At 38.2% G+C, this 19,965-nt stretch overlaps 1 protein-coding gene across 1 annotated transcript; it reads left to right on the plus strand.

Moving 5' to 3' along the window:
• The first annotated feature begins 1,185 nt into the window (after positions 1-1,185).
• Positions 1,186-16,661, plus strand: cd79b (CD79b molecule, immunoglobulin-associated beta). The gene is made up of 5 exons (XM_059955688.1): positions 1,186-1,312; positions 8,149-8,445; positions 11,520-11,638; positions 13,516-13,569; positions 15,368-16,661. Exons 1-5 carry the CDS (start codon positions 1,243-1,245, stop codon positions 15,461-15,463), a joined length of 636 nt encoding a protein of 211 aa, XP_059811671.1. The 5' UTR covers positions 1,186-1,242; the 3' UTR covers positions 15,464-16,661.
• Positions 16,662-19,965: the final 3,304 nt, after the last annotated feature.

Consider the following 19,965-nt stretch of genomic DNA (forward strand, 5'->3'; position numbering starts at 1 on the left):
TCCAAATGAGGTCTCACCAGTGCCCCATAGAGCCTCATCAACACCTCCTTGATGTTATGTTGAAATTGTATTAGACTTTGGTGAGACCTAATTTGGAGTATTGTGTGCAGTTTTGGTCACCTACCTACAGTGCAGAGAAAATTAACAAGGATGTTGCCAGCACTTGAGGACCTGAATTATAGGGAAATGTTGAATAGGTTAGGACTTTACTCCCTGGAATGTAGAAGACTGAGGAAAGATTTCATAAAGGTATTCAAAATTATGAGGGGTATAGACAGGGTAAATGCAAGCAGGCTTTTCCACTGAGGTTGGGTGGGACTACAACTAGGCATCATACTTAAGGGGAACTTCTTCACTCAGAGGGTGGTGATAGTGTGGATGTGGGGTCAATGTCAACATTTAAGAGAAATTTGGATAGATACTTTGGATGATAGGGGTATAGAAGGCTATGGTCTGGAGGCAGGTTGATGAGACTAGGCAGATTAATGGTTCTGTATGGACTAGTTGGACCTGTTTCTGGGCTGTCATGTTCTATGACTCTGTGATAATAAATTTACTTTGAACATTGAGCTTAATTTGCTTGCTCTGTACACTGCCAAATATTGTAGAGAAAACACTAATAAATTCCAACAACATTTCAGCAAATGTGCAATCCTGTATCTTGGATACTGCTTTCCAGTGTAAGGAGCCCGCATGATTGGCAAGACAAATAAATAGGTTGGACGGGGTCTAATTTCTCACCCATTGCTTTTGACTGTAGAATTGACACACGCAAATAATTTCCATCAATATAGAAAAATTCTCCTTGTAAATTTAGCAATATAAACATAAGTTAAAAATATTGCTTTTGTAGCAATTGGACAATGAAATTAAATATTTTATATTTTTAAGAAAACCAGAGCATTGTAAAGTTTGAAATTTGGTTTCAGAAATATAACATTATTTTTAAAGCTATATTATTAGCTTGCACAGAATTGGTGATCAATTAGAAAAATCTGTAAGTACTGCTTCTCCTAATAATGTTTATTGTCACTGGGGACAGAGTTCTTCCTGTTTTAGCTAAAATTAATTGCAGAGGAAGCGGCACATTAACATTCAATATTATTCATTGCATCTCACCAATCAGAGACATGCCTTTTAAAAACAGAGATGATGATTCTTGATTAAAATAACTTAGCTAAGATAGCTGCCAACAAGACTTGTATATCCACAGCCAAAAACATTTATTGCTTTGATTGCTCAATGGCTTTCTTTGCTGGGAAATCATGTCTAGTACCAGGAATCATCATTTTTCTGCTCATCATTGCAACTGGTAAGTGTCTTTTTGTCATGATTTCAAAATGTGCTATACATGAAGGACTTTGAAATAAACTTAGAAATATGAGGCAGAACTAATTATTGCTAGTCTTTTGTTTAGTCCAAGGGATCCCAACCTGGGATTGTTTAATGGTATTGGTCCATGGCAGAAAAAAGGTTGGGAACCCCTGCAAGTTAGAACTATGTATTTACCTAGTACCCTAATGACACAAACTAAAGCTGTCCAAAAACAAAAACAGGAAATACACGGAATAGGTTTCAGGTCAACGAGCATTTGTACAGAAAAGATATTCTTCTCTTCTTCTCTTTACTCTGACCGGTCTAATTGATTATTTCAGCATTTTAGCTGTTTCATAAAGATAAAAATTAGATTTCAAGCTTTTCCAGCATTCTTTGATTTCTATCATTATTAATCATTCCCACCTTTTTTGCTGAGACAAAATATGAAGATTGTTTGTCACTGGAAAGGTAAGTGGCTTTTTGTGCTTTTTTTTCAATGCCCCACTCAACTGAAATTATAGATTTTTGTAAGCACCCCAATGTTGAATACAGACATTGAAGGGCATGTAAAAAAACAGATTTAGAAAGAATTACACTTATCTAGGATTTTTCATTCCTTGGTATGTCAAGCAATGAAACACTTTCTGGACTGTAGTCACTGTTTCTATAGAAATCAAAATCCTCAACACTAGTTCTAATTTGTAAAACATCATTTTGTGTCCTTCACAATAGATACTTTTTAATCTGAAAATTTAACAGTTAAGATGGTAGCAATTCTATGTGCATACAGCCTGCACTTGTGTTTTGTAATGTCTGTCCCATCCAGGTGACACGCACACACATGGAGGCCACTGCCCACATTGCAGCGATTTTAACAAACATGCATATAAAACCTAATGTTGCCATTGTGGTTTTCTAGCATAAATATGTACTTAGGAAATGGGATGGACCTGGAGCAAGCATTATCAAAGAATGAAGACCTGCTCAAGCTTAAATTACAGGGCCTGTTCCCATCCAATCTGCTATCAGGAAATCCAACAATAAACCAAGAATGTGAATCATGTTGGATGGTTCTATTGATGCTCATTTCAAGAGTCCTTTCTTCTTTCTTTGTGCGAACCGAAATATGGTGACTCCACTTCCGTGTGCCTTCACGGAGACACTTGCCCCACCAGTCATTGAAGATACAACATAACAATTTCCCTTATTCCCCCCAACACTTGAGAGCAAATTTGCCCCAAGTCAACACTGAAACAGCATGTGCCATCCTGAAAAGCTCCTGCTACAATGGGATTATCTAATTGGAAATTTTATACTTTTTTGTGTAATGTCTCCTTAACGCACAGTTTCATTTAATTTTCCGAAGGCATAAGCTTCACGTTTCAAGAAAACATGAAGCATTGCAGGCTGTGCACATCTCTTGACTAATCTGCTGTAAATTAACATTCAGGGGACAGAAGATAATTCCCCACTTTTCTTTGAAATAATACCATTTTACAGAGCTTCAGTTTAACATTTTTCCAAAGGGTTGAATATCTAACAATGCAGGACTCTTTCTGTGATGCATTTTTTTTTGTACTTGAGTGTATAAGCTTGCGAGGCTTTCTTGCTTGAGAAAAAACTCCCACCCTTTTCATTCAGAGACAATACAGCATCAGCTGTGGCACAGATGACTTTCTTTGATAAGCAATCTATATTTTCACCATGCCCACTTCTGCACCTTTACTTTCTTGCTGTCCATTACATTATACTGGTGTTTAGGGCAGCGATGAAGGTCCTCCATCTCTGGTGGTGCTCAAGGCTTCCTTCATCGTGTCAATATCTTCCTCTCGGTTTTCACTACTGTCAGTCATGCAAGTCCTGGGTGGAGACTCAGGAAGATTCTTCATTGCTGCTTCCATAACAATTTTGATTTACCAGTCATGGTTGCTCATGCTGAGCTGAACTCCTGAACCTGGAGGACCGGTAGACCACTCTTAGTCTGGTGTCTACCCTCTAACCTGTTTGGCAAGGGTGACTCTACCAAGAGCCAAAGTGTAAAGCCCTGAGTCCAGCCAACATAGCTCTCCGGGTCATTGAAGCAGGTAAGCCTCCAATCCACAGGGTTGTGGTCCTCTTGGAAGATTCCATTATGGAATGCATTTGAAATTGTTTGTGTGTGAGAATTATTTCATGGAAACCTCTACTCCAAAAAGATAGTTGTGTAATATAAATAGTTATTTTAATTCATACCATTTCTCCTTTCAATCCTTCTCCCAAAATTTCTTTTATTATTTCTTCACTTGTACCCATTAGATTTTAGGCTTATTTAATGCTCACTAACATTTAACAAATAAAAATAATAATAATTTTAGAGCAAAACAAAATGTTCATCACAATTCACCATAGCTGGGATTTGAGGTGAGAGTTTGCATACTTAATATGCCAAGGTAGAACCATCCAGATGAAAATTATGCTTTGATAATATTTTTTCTATTAGACAATTAGGCATAATAGTAGCAATAAACATTCAAAATTCTAATAATATGTCCCTGGGTTACAAACATCCAACTTATGGATTCCTGTACATATGAAGCAGGTCTCCTAGTGCTATTAAATTCAATAATTTGACACACATTAGAATAGCAGAACCAGTTACATCACTCTTGATGTTTAGTAATTATTATTTCTTTATCAGTCTTGTATGCTTTTGATGCCATCTATTACAATGCTGTGGAAGTATGATTACCATGTTGCAGCATGATTTGTGTACATTGTCCAGCTTATGGACAAAATCAACTAATGTATATCTGTAAAAACAGAACCCTTTCAATATCCAGGAACAGGCTGTACGTTTGACTGCAGACTTTTAATGTGTCAAAATATATCTGGGTTATTGAAATAGGCTGATCTACTTTCCAGGATTAAACAATATTTCTGCTTTGCAAAATGGAGATGAAGGGAAAGGAAAAAGGGCTGAAACATTCATAAGTAAAAGACGACAATTCTGAAAAGCTCACAAACTTTCTCAAAGATTTTGAAACTGCCGCAGATCACTTTTATCTATAATACTCATTGTGCATTCTAAATGCAAAGGATGTCAGAATGCACAATCACATTCTGAATACATATAATGAGTTTTTTTGCAAGACCACTGGTCACATTGATACCTAAGAGACCCAGGAGGACATTCTTCATAAACTTGTATTCCCAAGAATATTGGCAAATGAAGTGCATGAAATGTTAAGTAGGTTAATTTGCGTAGGTAACAAAAATCTCTCCGAATGTGAAATCAAAACCGACCTGTTTTTTTTAACCCTCAATAAAACAAATTGGAAAACTGGGTTGAAAATCGTTTTACTGCTTTCTGACTTTAAACTAGCATTCAGACACTTCAGAACAAAATCAGAAAGCCCCTTTTCACACAAAGTGCTACAAAAATATGAAATTTTCTTCTACAAAAGCTGGAACAATTCATGTTTGCTGAAACAAAGCATTCATTAGGTAAATGCATCAAAGAAAAGAAAATTGGATGTAGGTACCAACCATGCTTGATCTAATTCAGCATGCTCCGTTCTTGAGGTTGCAATCCACTTTAGGATCAGAAATGATTGAAAATAGGGTAACAAGGATGTATTCTAACACAAATTTAAGATATGCTGACTTAATCATTTGGGGTCCAAAATATTTCCAGTGTTATATTGACATCATGCTTAGAAAAAGGTAGGAAAGCACAAATCTATTCGATGAAATTGGGCTAAATAACTTGTTCCTATTGGTTCTTGTCTCACTACATCACTCATGTATGGAAATATCAGTAAATATACTTATATTTTTAAGTGCAGAAGTCTGACTAAAATTCCAACAATATATCACATTAATGGTGGTGAATCTGCATCTTGGGTATCAAAATGGCAACCTTGCTTTAAAAAAATTACCTATCAATATTCTGAAAAATATTTCAACACAAGTACTTTACAATTTTTTGCAAGCAGGATGATATTGCAAAAGAAAAATAAGATGGTTATGCAGATTGGCAAAGTTCATATTACTAGAAATAAGAAATATTTGCAGCTTTGTGAATGGTGTTGAGTAGATACACAATGGTGCTTCATTTTTAGCACGGCTCAATAAACAGTGATTCCTGTCCAAATGGACAGGAAGAAGCTGCGGATATCTCTGTGTAACATCGGTTTTAAAGAGTTCCTGTCTCTAACACGTCCAAATTTTTTCTGCCTTTGAGACCTAGCTTCATCGTTTGTTATGCCCAAGGGACAAGAATCTGTGGTCTCCAGGTGGACCTGTGTAAGCTGTTTTTCAGGGTTTTCCCAGGGTGTGAAATCACACCAAAAAGACATTCAACAAGCTGGCATCTAATTTCAAATAAATGAAATTCACTTCAGATCAGAATGGGATTGTTAGTGTGGTGGCATGCTTCATTTAAAGTTAAAATCAATGTGTGTTGGAAAGCCATAGTAGAAAGTAATCCCTCTTCTATCCAGTTGTTTCTTTTATCAGTAAACTCTGGTAGAAAACCTGGGTAAAAACACTGTCAGCTTTAAGTGAGTTTTCTATCTACAGCTGTTTAAAATAGGCAACAAATAATACATAGCTATTTCCTACAATGTATCCTCACCTTCAGCTTTGAATCCCCTGTTCACCAAGTATTCAGCTCTTTAACAATTTACTGTCCCAGTAATTGACTTAACCCCACATTTTTGATAGTTGCATTTACCATCTTTTGTCCCATAACCAAGCTCTTAGTACCAGTGCACACACCAATGGAATTTTCCCTAAGTTGCCACTCCTTTGAATAACAGCTTAGATGGAAGCAACAAATGCTATCACACTATGACTAGATCTTGGTAGAAATTGAAAAAAATACTTGCTGGCCATTGATGTCATTAACTCATTTACATTTAGCCTAATTGTTTCACAATATCAAACAACATTACTGTTCCATGACACTAATGTGGTTGAATCATCAGAGAGGGAAAATTCACAGCCGCCTGCCATAATCACCATTCTCCAAGATGACAGATGCACTCATGGTTAAGAATGACATCCAGCATTGCCATATTGCCATGCCTGATAAATCAAATGCTGAACACAATTGCACAATATTGCTGGATGATTATAGATTCCCATTAAACATCCATTTGCCAATAACTTAATTTGATACCAACTCAACCATGCCTTTCCACAAAGACATGTGGAACGATTGGATGAACCTAGATCAGATGCACAACCTCGCTCAGCCTGCATTTAGCTTCTTGACATTCTCAGTCCCAAGCTAGGACCTCAACTTTGTACTTTCCCCTCCCCACAATGGATAAAGGAAAGCATGCAACAGGACTCAAGTGTTGCTGCTTTTTGTCATAGCAGATGACCCAAAGGTTGCTGGAGTTGTGGGTAGTGTAGAAGGTTGTTGGAAGTTGCAACAGGTTTTGACAAGATGCTGAGAAGTGATAGACGGAGTTCAACATGGAAAAGTGTGAAGTGATTCACTTTGAAATGTTGAATCCAAAGGCAGAATCCAGGGTTAATGGCAGGATTCTTAGAAGTGTGGAGGAACAGAGGGATCTTGGATCCCATAGATCCCTCAAAGTTGTCATGCAAGTTGATAGGGTTGTTAAGAAGGCAGATGGTGTGTTGGCTTTCATTAGTCATGGGAATGAGTTCAAGAGCTGTGAGGTAACATTGCAGTTCTATAAAACTCTGATGTGGCCACACTGAGAGTATCGTGTTCCATTCTGGTCTTCTCACTATAGGAAGAATGTGGAAGCTATGGAGAGGGCACAGAGGAGATTCACCAGGATGCTGCCTGGATTTGAAACCAGATCTTATGAGGATAGATTGATAGGTTGAGAAAGCTAAGATTTTTCTCTTTGGAGCAGTGGAAGATGAGAGGTGACTTGATAAAGGTTTAGATGCTAAGAGGAATAGATTGAGTGGAAAGCCAGAGACTTTTATCCAGGGTGGAAATGGCTAATATGAGGAGGCGTAATTTTAAACTTGAGGTACAGGAGACACTCAGCTGGTCAGGCACCTTCTCCGGAGGAAAAATGAATAGCCAACATTTTGGGCCAAAAACCTTTATCAGGACTAGGTTCGATTCCTGGACTCAGATTAGTTAATCAATTAGACTTAACTCAGTAATTTGACTGTTATGACTCCTAACAATATCATTTATTAGGAAGATGAAAAATCAGCAAGGATAATATATTAATCTGGTTCAAAAATATGCAGTGGTGAACACGTCTGAATTATTGTGATTGTCCCATGATTAGATTATTGGTGAACATAAAAGACCTAGAAATTGTAGTGGACTGTTGTAAACATATTTGTATGGCCATTGTTTGGCAAGCCAATGATCATTTTGGTCATGGTTCACCATGGCATATATCAATGGCACCCTGGGTCTACTATACAGTTGTCTTACAAAGGAGCCAATACCCTCCAAGACCAAGTCTGGGTCTGGGCAAAGGGAGAAGGTGAGCAAGCAGAAGGCCAGAGTTAGGAGTCTTGTGGATGGACTCAATGAATGGGATTATCACCTGGAGAAAACCTCTGGATCAAGGACCTCTGGGGATTTCTGAGTCAAGGGAACAGAAGATCACTGGGTTGGAGAACTCTCAAATAGTTGCTAGAGCATTTCACTTCATCCAGAATTTGTTTTCCATTATGCAGGGCTGAAATAGTCCAATGCAAACAAATTTCTCGACTTATTGACCACAGTCAGTCCCAACAAGCTCAGTAAATGCTAAACTCTAGTGATCTCAATGCAATTGCACCTTTACCTTACTTCAAGGCAGTAGAGGAATACATGTGTATTGTCTGTTTTACTTACAGGTGTGCTAAGTAATGAGTTAAAGGTCAGATACTCCGTGCCTTATCGAGCTGTTATAAAAGGAAACAATGTCACCCTGCACTGTATCTTTGAAAACATGACTGCTGATAATAATAGAGGCATCAAGTGGTATAAAAATGGAAATCCTCCCACTGAATTGAAAAACACACTGAACAATAACCGTGAAGCCTGGCTTAGAATTTCCAATGCAAAGAAATTACATTCAGGAATTTACTACTGCAGTTTTCAAAAGGAGATTGTGAAACCTCAGTGTGCAGCGGAAGTAAATGTGCAAATGAGTAAGTAAAACAATAAACGATGTAAGATTTTGTGTTAAAATTCCAAAATGCCCACCACTAACCTGTATCGTTTATCTTCTTGTGAACTAATGGTAACTAACTTAAGCAATGAAATCGGAAATAAAAACAAACTACTGGAAGCACTCAGCAGAGAGAGAAACGGAGTTCAGGTCTGAAGCACATAGTTTCAGTTGTTACACAGTATCCAGTGAACCCAGTAAATCTGAAGGGAGATGGGAATTGGAGTTCCAGTGAGTATAAAGGCAGTGCAGGAAATTGGCCCCAGTGAGTTTGAAGAGAGCATGAGGTACGAGGCCTCAGTGGGTTTAAAAGGGCATGGCATATGAGCCCTTGTGTTTACAGGAAGTGCAAGAAACGGGGACAACTGAGTTTAAAATAAGCATGGAAAATGAGCCCTAGTGAGGTTAATGGGTCACAGGAAATGGCACCCTGGTGAGTTTTAAGGGGGCAAAGGAAATGAGGTTCTGGTGAATTTAAAAAGAGCATGAGAATGGGGACCCAGAAGGGAGAATGGTCCTGATGAAGGGTCATGGTCCAAAACGTTGACAATTTACAGTGGCATGCAAAAGTTTGGGTACCCCTGGTCAAAATTTCTGTTACTGTGAATAGTTAAGTACAGAAGTTGGGATGTAATGTAAAATTGTACAAGGCATTGGTAAGGCCAAATTTGGAATATTGTGTACAGTTCTGGTCACCGAATTATAGTAAAGATATCAATAAATTAGAGAGAGTGCAGAGACGATTTACCAGGATGTTACCTGGGTTTCAGCACTTAAGTTACAGAGAAAGGTTGAACAAGTTAGGTCTCTATTCATTGGAGCGTAGAAGGTTGAGGGGGGATTTGATCGAGGTATTTAAAATTTTGAGTGGGATAGATAGAGTTGACGTGAACAGGCTGTTTCCATTGAGAGTAGGGGAGATTCAAACAAGAGGACATGATTTGAGAGTTAGGGGGCAGAAGTTTAAGGGAAACACGAGGGGGTACTTCTTTACTCAGAGAGTGATAGCTGTGTGGAATGAGCTTCCTGTAGAAGTAGTAGAGGCCAGTTCAGTTGTGTCATTTAAGGTAAAATTGGATAGGTATATGGACAGGAAAGGAGTGGAGGGTTATGGGCTGAGTGTGGGTAGGTGGGACTAGGTGAGATTAAGAGTTCGGCACAGACTAGGAGGGCCGAGATGGCCTGTTTCCGTGCTGTGATTGTTATATGGTTATATGGTTAAGTGAGTAGAAGGTGAACTGATCTCCAAAAGTCATAAAGTTAAAGATGAAACATTCTTTTCAACACTTTAAGCAAGATTAGTGTATTATTAGTTTTGTACAATTTTAGAGTAAAAAAAATGAAAGGAGCACCATGCAAAAGTTTGGGCACCCCAAGAAATTTGAACTCTCAGATAACTTTTACCAAGTTCTTGGACCTTAATTAGCTTGTTAGGGCTATGGCTTGTTCATAGTCATCATTAGGAAAGGCCAGGTGATGCAAATTTCAAAGCTTTATAAATACCCTGACTCCCCAAACCTTGTCCCAACAATCAGCAGCCATGGGCTCCTCTAAGCAGCTGCTTAGCACTCTGAAAATTAAAATAAATGATGCCCATAAAGCAGGAGAAGGCAATAAGAAGATGGCAAAGCGTTTTCAGGTAGCTGTTTGCTCAGTTCGTATGTAATTAAGAAATGGCAGTTAACAGGAATGGTGGAGGTCAAGCTGAGGTCTGAAAGACCAAGAAAACTTTCTGAGAGAACTGCTCGTAGGATTGCTAGAAAGGCAAATCAAAACTCACATTTGACTGCAAAAGACCTTCAGGAAGATTTAGCAGACTCTGGAGTGGTGGTGCACTGTTCTACTGTGCAGTTACACCTGCACAAATATGACCTTCATGGAAGAGTCATCAGAAGAAAACCTTTCCTGCATCCTCACCACAAAATTCAGCATCAGAAGTTTGCAAAAGAACATCTAAACAAGCCTGATGCGTTTTGGAAACAAGTCCTGTGGACTGTTGAAGTTAAAATAGAACTTTTTGGTTGCAATGAGCAAAGGTATGTTTGAAGAAGAAAGGGGTGCAGAATTTCATGAGAAGAACACCTCTCCAACTGTTAAGCACGGGGGTGGATCGATCATGCTTTGGGCTTGTGTTGCAGCCAGTGGCACGGGGAACATTTCACTGGTAGAGAGAAGAATGAATTCAATTAAATACCAGAAAATTCTGGAAACAAGCATCATATTGTTTGTTTAAAAAAAAAGCTGAAGATGAAAAGAGAATGGCTACTACAACAGGATAATAATCCTAAGCACACCTCAAAATCCACAATGGACCACCTCAAGGGGCTCAAGTTGAAGGTTTTGCCATGGCCCTCACAGTCCCCCAACCTAAACATCATTGAAGATCTGTGGATAGACCTCAAAAGAGCAGTGCATGCAAGACAGCCCAAGAATCTCACAGAACTAGAAGCCTTTTGCAAGGAAGAATGGGTGAAAATCTCCCAAACAAGAATTGAAAGACTCTTAGCTGGCTACAGAAAGCATTTACAAGCTGTGATACTCTCCAAAGGGGGTGTTACTTAGTACTGACCATGCAGGGTGCACAAATTTTTGCTTTGAGCCCTTTTCCGTTTTTGTTACTTTGAAACTGTAAAAGATGGAAATAAAAAAGTAATCTTGCTTAAAATATTAAAGAAATGTCTTTAATCATCTTTAACTTTGCCTTTTGGAAATCAGGTCATCTCTTACTCACTTAGCTATTCACAGCAACAGAAATTTTGACCGGGATGCCCAAACTTTTGCATGCCACTGTATTCACTTTCATAGATGCTGCCTGGCCTGCTGGGTTCCTCCAGTGTTTTGTATGTGTTGCTCTGGATTTCTAGCATTTGCAGAATCCCTTGTGTTACTAGTGCGTATGGGCAATGGTTCCAGGAGTGCCTATCAGATATATTAACTGGGGAATCAGATGCTAAATGAATGCAGTGCAGTAACCCTAAACCAATGTGCTACTTTGAGACTGCAAAACTGTTCTTTGCAAAAGTCTTCTTTGATTTTCTGCCCCTCCCCCCTTAGAATCCATTGATGTGAAAAAGCTGAAATCTGCGGACACAATGAAAGACTTGTTGATTTTAATACAGGGAATTTTGCTGTTCCTTTGTCTCACCCTGCCAGGAATGCTGTTCTTCGGAAAAGTAAGTAGAAAACAATCCTTCCAACTACTTCACACTTCTCCTTCCAGTTTGGTGCACTGCTTGGGCCATTGAGATAAATGTTTGTTTTCATTACATAGGCAGAACATGAAATGGAACATCATTTAAGAAGTATTTTGATGGGAAAGCATAGAATACAATTAAAACAGTCCACCCTTCAGAAAGAATCTATTATTTCACTACTTTCAGCCTGGGGCTGTTACCTTTGCTTCATCTGTCCACCTTCATCTATTAATGCTAATGCCCAATAAAAATACACCTCTGACACTTTCCAATTTCTAATTGATCACCAATCTCATTATTCCTTTTTTGCTGGGAAGAAGTTTGTTTGGAGATGAGATTTCCTAAAATTGAAAGCAAAGTATTTGTAAGTAATGATCAATAATGTTGAGTAGTGTCCAATTGCCACTCATACCCAGTTGGGTAAGATTGATGTGGACAGTGATGCTGACCAAGAGTGTTCCAATCTTGATGGGTGAAGTCCTGTTCATTAGCAATGACCTGTGCAACGTATTCAAGTCAGGTGAAAGGAAGAACAAGCCGTTACCACAAAATGGCAGAAAAAGTCTTGCATACAGCCAAGTTTCACTCCTGTCTACAGCTGTCAATCTTTTTCCATATTTCTGAATGTCCCTGATGATCCAATGCATTCAAAAACAGAAAAAATAGAAATATTAAAGGCTATAAAACATAGAAATAAAGTAATCAAAGTACAATAAATTTAAACATATTAAATGGATTATGAGGAAAAAACAAATCATTTCAATAAGGTAAACATCATCTTTCCCTTTTACACAGGTTTAACATAAGTGCTGAAGAGTCTTTCATAGTTTTTTCTTGTGTCCTTGCAGCATAGAGTGAGGCCATTCACCCCATTGAGTCTTTGCCAGCTCTCAGAGCACCCCATCAATACCATTCCCCAATTTCCTCTCACCAGCCCATCAGCTCTCTTCTAACTTGGTTACCATCCACCTGCAGCAAGGGTAATACACTAAGCAATTAACCAAATAACTAGCACGTGTTTGCAACATAGAAGCAAAGCAGACCACCCACATGGTAAAGAAATACAAAATGCTGGAGGAACTCAATAGGTCAGACAGCATCTATGGAGGGGAATAAACAGCTGATGTTTTTGGGCTGAGACTTCATCAGGAAGGGGGAAGAAGCTAGAATAAGAAGGTGGGGGAGGAGAAGGAGGACAGGCTAGAAAATAATAGGTGAAGCCAGGTGGGTGGGGAAGGGGGAATGAAATAAGAAGCTAGGAGGTGAGAGGAGGAATAGGCAAAGGGCTGGAGAAGAAGGTATTTCATAGGAGGGGAGAGGGGACCCAGGGGGAGGTGATAGGCAGGGGAAGAGAAGAGGTAAGAGGCCAGAGTGAGGAAATGAAGGGGGGGGGGGGAAAGAAGAGTAAAATTACCAGAAGTTGGAGGAATCAATTTTCATGCCGTAATGACCACCCACGTGGTCACAGGGAGAATGTACAAAATGAACATAAGCAGTATATAGAGTCAGGATCGAGCCCAGGTTGTTGGAACTGTGAGACGGTGCCTCAACTGACTGAGCTGTCATGTTCCTGCTGGAGTTCAGTAGCAAATTAGCCAGCTGGAACTTGTCAGCAAGTTTGGGATTTCTACATTCAGATTCATATGTGGCCAGATTCCAAACTCATCGGCATGTATACAGAATTGCTAGTATTCCACAGCAAGATACAACCAATGATTATCACAGCTTCATATACCTAATGTAGATACCCAATACCCAAGTACAACCTACAATGTTTTACTTCATTCTGTTAAGGTCTGACAGGACAAATCAGCAAATTAAAAATCAGTTATGGAAATCATTTTTATTCTTTGCAGAACAATCAAAGGAAAAAGAAAGATGATGAAGCCGAGACTTACCACATGTATGAGGTATGAAGCAAATAGTGTATTTTCTCTCAGCAAAAATATACCGTCTCTCGATGTGAATATTAGTTGAAAGTATCTGGAGACAACTCTCACTAAAAATTGACGACTGAGTGATTAGATTCTGGAATGATGGGTCTGTAAACTGGTTTTGGAAGAAGTATCTAGCTAAGCAATTGAATTATGAAGCCACAGAAGGCAAATGCTGCTAAAAAGGATCAGTATAAATTGGTTATTGTAGGCTAAAGGCCTGATTCTGTGCTGTGAGACAGAACATAGAATATCTGAACAGTAAAGCTCAGGAACAAATCCTTTGGCCCACGTCTGTGCTGAATTAAACTAATCCCTTCTGAAAGGCAGAGAAGACTTGAAGGGCCAAATGGCCTAATTCTGCTCTCCATGTTTTATAGTCTTAAGGTCTCACAAGCATAATATACATGATGGCAGGGTGGAGATGCACATCTCTACTAAAGGAGGTGTAAAGCGCTCCTTCCCTCTGCTAGCCAGCAGGTCACCATTGAGCAAGTGCAGCACCTGCTCAGCCCTTCCCTCACCTCCTCCAACCCCTGATCAGGGTCATGTGAAGCCCTGGGAGCAGCTGGTGGATGGTGCATATCTCAAGTCCTGGTTATATGACCACTGACACCAGGCAGACAATCTCTGAAAAGTATTGATAATGGCTGGAGTCACCCGTCTTGTAAAGACACTGCCTAGAAAAAGGCAACGGTAAACCACTTCTGCAGTAAAATTCGCCAATAACTATCATGGTCAAAGACATCACACGAAATGGCACATAGCGAATGAACGATAAGATATACGTTCTTGCGAAACAAAGTGAACTTCAGTGAATATGTTATTATAACTAATATTTTGTCCTATACCAGCAGCAAACATCAGTAGACATCTTGTTATAACTTGTAATGTACCTGAATTTCCAACATGTTAACTGTTTTACAGTATTGCAGATGTCATATCATTACTGTAAATACTGACATGTGAATTACATCACAAAAGGCAGAGTGATAGGCTTTCCAAATATAACAGCGTATTCTCCAGTGAGGAACAGCACACAGAGAAGGCATTGACCAGGAATTAGTAAGCTTGTTGAGCTGAGTAATTGAAAGGTCAATTGCTGGTAGCCAACAAAGTCTCAAGCGTAACTCTTTTGTGAGCTGTTCCCAAGAAAGATTATCCAACCAGGATTCAGTGCCAAAAATAGTGATGAAAACACTTTCAAGCCTGGTTGTCTCAGCATTAAGGTACAAAATGTATTTGGCACAGTTCTCAATTGTATTGAATATGTTTGCATCGAATTTCTTTCTGCTATTGTTTGAAAGGTTAACATCGGTACATGCAATAAACAGTATAGAGGCAAATTTATTTCAATTTCTCACAACAGAAAAAGGATAATTAAGAAATGATCCTGACCACTGAATACTAAGTTTATTTTTTTACAGGACTCTGTGAAGTCATATCATTTATTCAATGTAAAGTGTTGGGAAAAAATATCTGAATGATTTAAATTGCTTAAGCATTGGGTGGAATAAATTTCTTCCCTTGAAAGTCTTTATGGTTTGATGATAGACTGGTGTTTTTTTGGGCATGGAATTGAGACTATTCAAATTAGTTTAAAATAATTGCAACTCTTAATAATCAGTAGAAGTATTTTGACTTTGTGTGAAATTAGTTTAGAACAAAATTGATCATAATGTATGAAGTGCATCACTGGGTCAACTTAACCTGCATGTTTGGAGTTTTATCAAAAGTTTGATTTCTTCTAAAAGTATGTTTTGTTTCATTGTAGGGTTTGGAAGTTATGCAGACAGCCATGTATGAAGACATTGGTAACATGAGAGCATCTGAAGATAAATTATCTGTTGCTGAGCAGCCTAATGAGTAAATTCCACAATCACATCATGAACCCACAACCATGTTTCCTTGAACAATGTAATGATATGTTGAAAATAATATTATTAACTCAAGACAGAACAGCCATGCAGAATATGGTTAAGGGATGGTTTACAGACATGAATATGCTTCCAGGCTGATCCTGAGCTAGTATGTAAATGTATAACATAATCATAAATAGGAATGTCATCCTTAGTACAGGGAAAGGATCCATAGTCAGCTTCTGCCTTCCATTGTATTGTGAAACTTGTACAGTTTTCACTTGATTTCATTCTTCAACAATGGGAAGCCTCGTGTAAAGGAATTGACTGCATAAATGAAATTGCTGTTAGATTAGGCATAAAATTCTGAAGGTGCTAATTAACAATATATAGACATTTAACATGCACACTTTAAAGCAGGATTATAAGAATTGATGAAAAAGAAATGTAAAATAAATTTATTTTCTTATTAGGATAACAGGCAATCACAATATATATAAGCTGATCATGTTTGTACTCCATGAAAAAACATTCCAAAATAATGAAGAATATTCCATTAGAGAGAGGAAAAAAAACTAGAGGAATACTTTTTCTTGTGTTGCTAAATATGAGATGCACTATATTATTCAATGAGGTTGTTAGTAATAAGGAACAATAATCATGTTACTTCAGCGAATCGGGGATAATTTCTTAGTCCTTGAATAGTGTGGACAAAAGCGTACGTGAATGGAAGCATGCAATAAATGGTCACAGTGACACCATAAACTGCAGGTGCTATTTAAGTGGTTGGAAATGTCACTTCAACCCCAGGATGACATAACATTCATAAACAGCACACAAAGCAAACTGCGGTCTGTATGACTTCTTCAAAGTGAATCCAGGTGCACTGATACATTGCTTCTCTGCCAATCTGCTGTGCTTTCTATTGTTTTCACCTCAGCTGGTGCCATGGTGGAAAAGGTTTCAGTTTTAATGAATTAAAACAAATGATTTAACCATAGATAGCACCATGCTTACCTATTTTAATATATAGTAATTTACTTCAAGTTATTTCAAGAGAATTTTCCACCTTGTATATGTTATGTAAATAGCTGAAGGAGTGTATGCTGTTATTAAAGATAACATTCATTTTCAAATGTATTTGTTTAACCTTGCAGTAAATGCTGATTTTAGTTATCCATCTGCTGTAGAACTCCTGGGAAAATTATAAATTCATAGAGTTTAAAAGCTCTTGATACTGTCAATCATTTATTTGCTTCTGATTTTAAAAAAACAAGTTTAGTATCTCATCAGTGATTAACAAGTGTTTTCTGAACTACTGCTTCCTTTCACCTGAACATATCATACAGGCTGACAAAACGGTTTAGAATAGATCACCAGATCTATAATGAGCATTATTGATCTGATTGTCAAAAAAAATCATATTTTTGTCCCTTTCTTAGATATCAATGTCTGTCTTCACCTTTTATTTTGCCGTCTCTTACAACTCCAAAGGAATATACAATTGTTGCCTTAAAAACCTTTCAGTGATTCCAAATGATCTTTTGTTTGCTTAATTCCATGAGCCTTGGCTGACCAAAAAGATTTTACCTTCCTTTACTTTCTACTAATAATTTCCTCATTTTTAATGATTATCCTTTTGTGTTTCAACCCTGCTAGAGAGAAGACAACTAGAATAAATCCATATGGTAAATGTTTCTATAATTTCTCTTTCAGTGTTGTTGTCTCTTCAGTTTGTCTATTCTGCACTAGAAGGGTGGGGGAAGTTGCACAACAGGAAAAATTAACAACTTTTAAGGCATACATTGAAGCCAAAGTTTATCTTTTAAATTTCACTCACCAGCCAAGTGAATGAATTTAAATACATTTTTACATCCTATGAGGTAATTGATAAACTTTTGTCACCACATAGTGATGTCACACAGCTGTTACTACCAAAATATACAAGAGGCAAAATAAATGCCAATGCAGGTGTTGTTAATTTAAAGAGTTTATAGAAACAATCTTCACAAAAAGAAAGGAAACAGAAGGACAGAGATTTTCTCTGTGTTATCCTCTGGTGGTTATCCTGTAAACTGGTGAAAGAGAAGAGTGTCAAAATGCGCCTTCCTTCAATGACTGCTTTATAAGTTCAGCCAGTAAGAGGCACTGTTTCATCATGAACTGGTAGCAAAAGCTTCAATGGCAACTCCCAGTAAGTGGAAAATATTTGATTTTCTTCAAACCATGATGATAATTTATGTAAGAGGGACACGGGGCAAATTTAAATTTTGGTGGACATACTAAATCCATTAAATAGGAGATTATTAAAATCTGGATTATTTCCTTCAAGTACAAATTTATTCTCATTAGGAACTTGTGTTTGACTGGGAATTAAGGCAATTTCTACCCAGCAGTCTGTTCAAAGAGTAACTAACTGATGAACTTTTTCTACATAATACTGCTTAAGCAGATATTCACCAGAAAGCAGAATTACAACTGTTTAAATATCAACATACATATGCTAACAGAACCTCTGCAGCCTGACATCAAATTCATCCTAGAATGGTGTGATTAAAGTCTAGATTTCTGATGACAGTGGATCTTATTTTGAAAGCAAGATGAGAAATGTCACAATCCATTTCTTCTTAGGATGTTGCCCAGAAATACTCATCAGTCACCACCGATTTATTAAGCCATGCAAAAAGTAGAAACACTTGTTACTTTAGATTCTTGCCTGAAATAGAGTTCATAGACAGTGATAAAGCAGACTAGAGAACATCTAACAGTTCATGCTAGTACTGGATGCTAAAAATGAATGCCATTTAAATCATCAGTGTTGACAACTCTCGTTCTTTTCAGTAGATATGACAAAATGAAATGTACATGGAACTTTATAAAGTTCAGTGTTTTCTGTCAAGCAATCTCTTCATCCCTGATGAAGATGGCGGAGTTTATCATCGGAATGTCAGTTATAATCGATACCTGTACCCAGCTGAAAGCCCAAGAGAGTTTATTTGTAATCTCTTTACTAATTTGAGAGATTAGTATGTTCTGGTTTAGAATTAGCTGTGTCAATAAGAATAATCTATGCCTCTGCACTGCACATAATAACCATACCTAATCACACTTAGCAACATATTCCATTCATGTTCATGACAATGAATGTCAATTAGCAACCAGTAATCAAACTAGAACATACCAGAGTCAGTCAAGCAAAGTCCTAATGACTCAATGGCACCAACTTGTACAATTTCCATCTTGAAATGTTCCCTATTAAGCAAATACTTTAATTAGCTTCAAAAAAAGAAACGCTTCATGATCACATGAACGGAGGTTGAGAGGCATGAATCTTAATTTAACCCTGTCTGTAATTTCCACTTCAAATGCCATCCTGCTTCAAATATTGTAGCTCATGAACCTTAACTATTCGTCCAGGGTCCCAAATTCAAACCCCATCATAAAAAAGGGACAATTTCAATTTAAGCCATTAAATAAATCTCAGATGTAATAAATGCAGTACTAGTAACTATGAAAATGTACAATCATCAATAAAAATTTCGACTTCAAGAAAGGAAACATACTGCCACTGTCCCCCCCACCCATCCTCCTCTGCTAGAGCCACCAATGTAGGAGCTATCCTAAATTAACCAGTGGGATCCGGATGTCCCAATGGCGAGCCATTTTCATTCCACTTCCCATACCCACACTGACATGTCTACTGCCACGGTGAGAGCAGACACAGATTAGAGGAACAACACTTCATATTCTGTCCTGGTAATCTCCGACCTGATGGCATCAACATTGATTTCTATGACTTCTGGCAACCCCTCCCCTCTGTTCCACAACCCCTTTGTTTTCTCTCATCTCCCTAGTCCTTTTACCCCTCTACTTTCCCCTCTCCTGCCCATCACTTACACTTCCTCCCTCTGGTTCTCCACCTCCTTCACATTTTCTTTCTATAGACTACTGTACACTGTACTCTTCTCTTAGATTCTTCAGCCCTTTTCCTCTTCCACCTATCACCTTCCAGGTTCTCAAATAATTCCTTCCTCCTGCCTAACTCAACACCTACCTTCCTACCTTTACCCCTCACCTGGATTCATCTATCACCCACCAGATTATGCCCTTCCTCCTGCCTTGACCAGTTTATTCGTGCCTCTATCGTCTTTCTTTCCAGTCTTGATGAATGTCCTTGGCCTGAAACATCATCTGTTTATTCCCCTCCATAGATGCTGTCAGACCTGCAGAGTTCCTTCAGCATTTCGAGTGTTTTGCTCTGGATATCCAGTATCTGCAAAATCTCTTGTCTCCACCAGGGCTACTTATTTGGTAAAAATTGCAGATATATTCAGCAGTGATGGAAAACAAATAAAGTTGCGGATGCAGAAATCTGACACAGGCGATGTGGGGAAACCTCAGCCTATCAAGTAGCATCTGTAGAAAGAGAAACCAGTTAGTGTTAACTAATTTCTCTTTCACCAAGTCATACTTGACTGGTTGAGTTCTTTCAGCATTTTCTTTTCTTATCTGA

Source organism: Hypanus sabinus, chromosome X1, assembly GCF_030144855.1.
Source record: "Hypanus sabinus isolate sHypSab1 chromosome X1, sHypSab1.hap1, whole genome shotgun sequence".
In the NCBI taxonomy this organism is placed as follows: Eukaryota; Metazoa; Chordata; class Chondrichthyes; order Myliobatiformes; family Dasyatidae; genus Hypanus; species Hypanus sabinus.

Bases quoted from the DNA above. Each gene is read 5' to 3' on its own strand.
- cd79b (XM_059955688.1), top strand. From the start codon at position 1,243: ATGGCTTTCTTTGCTGGGAAATCATGTCTAGTACCAGGAATCATCATT. The intron at 1,313-8,148 runs GTAAGTGTCTTT...TTTTACTTACAG, and splicing joins TCTGCTCATCATTGCAACTG to GTGTGCTAAGTAATGAGTTA. The intron at 8,446-11,519 runs GTAAGTAAAACA...CTCCCCCCTTAG, and splicing joins GGAAGTAAATGTGCAAATGA to AATCCATTGATGTGAAAAAG.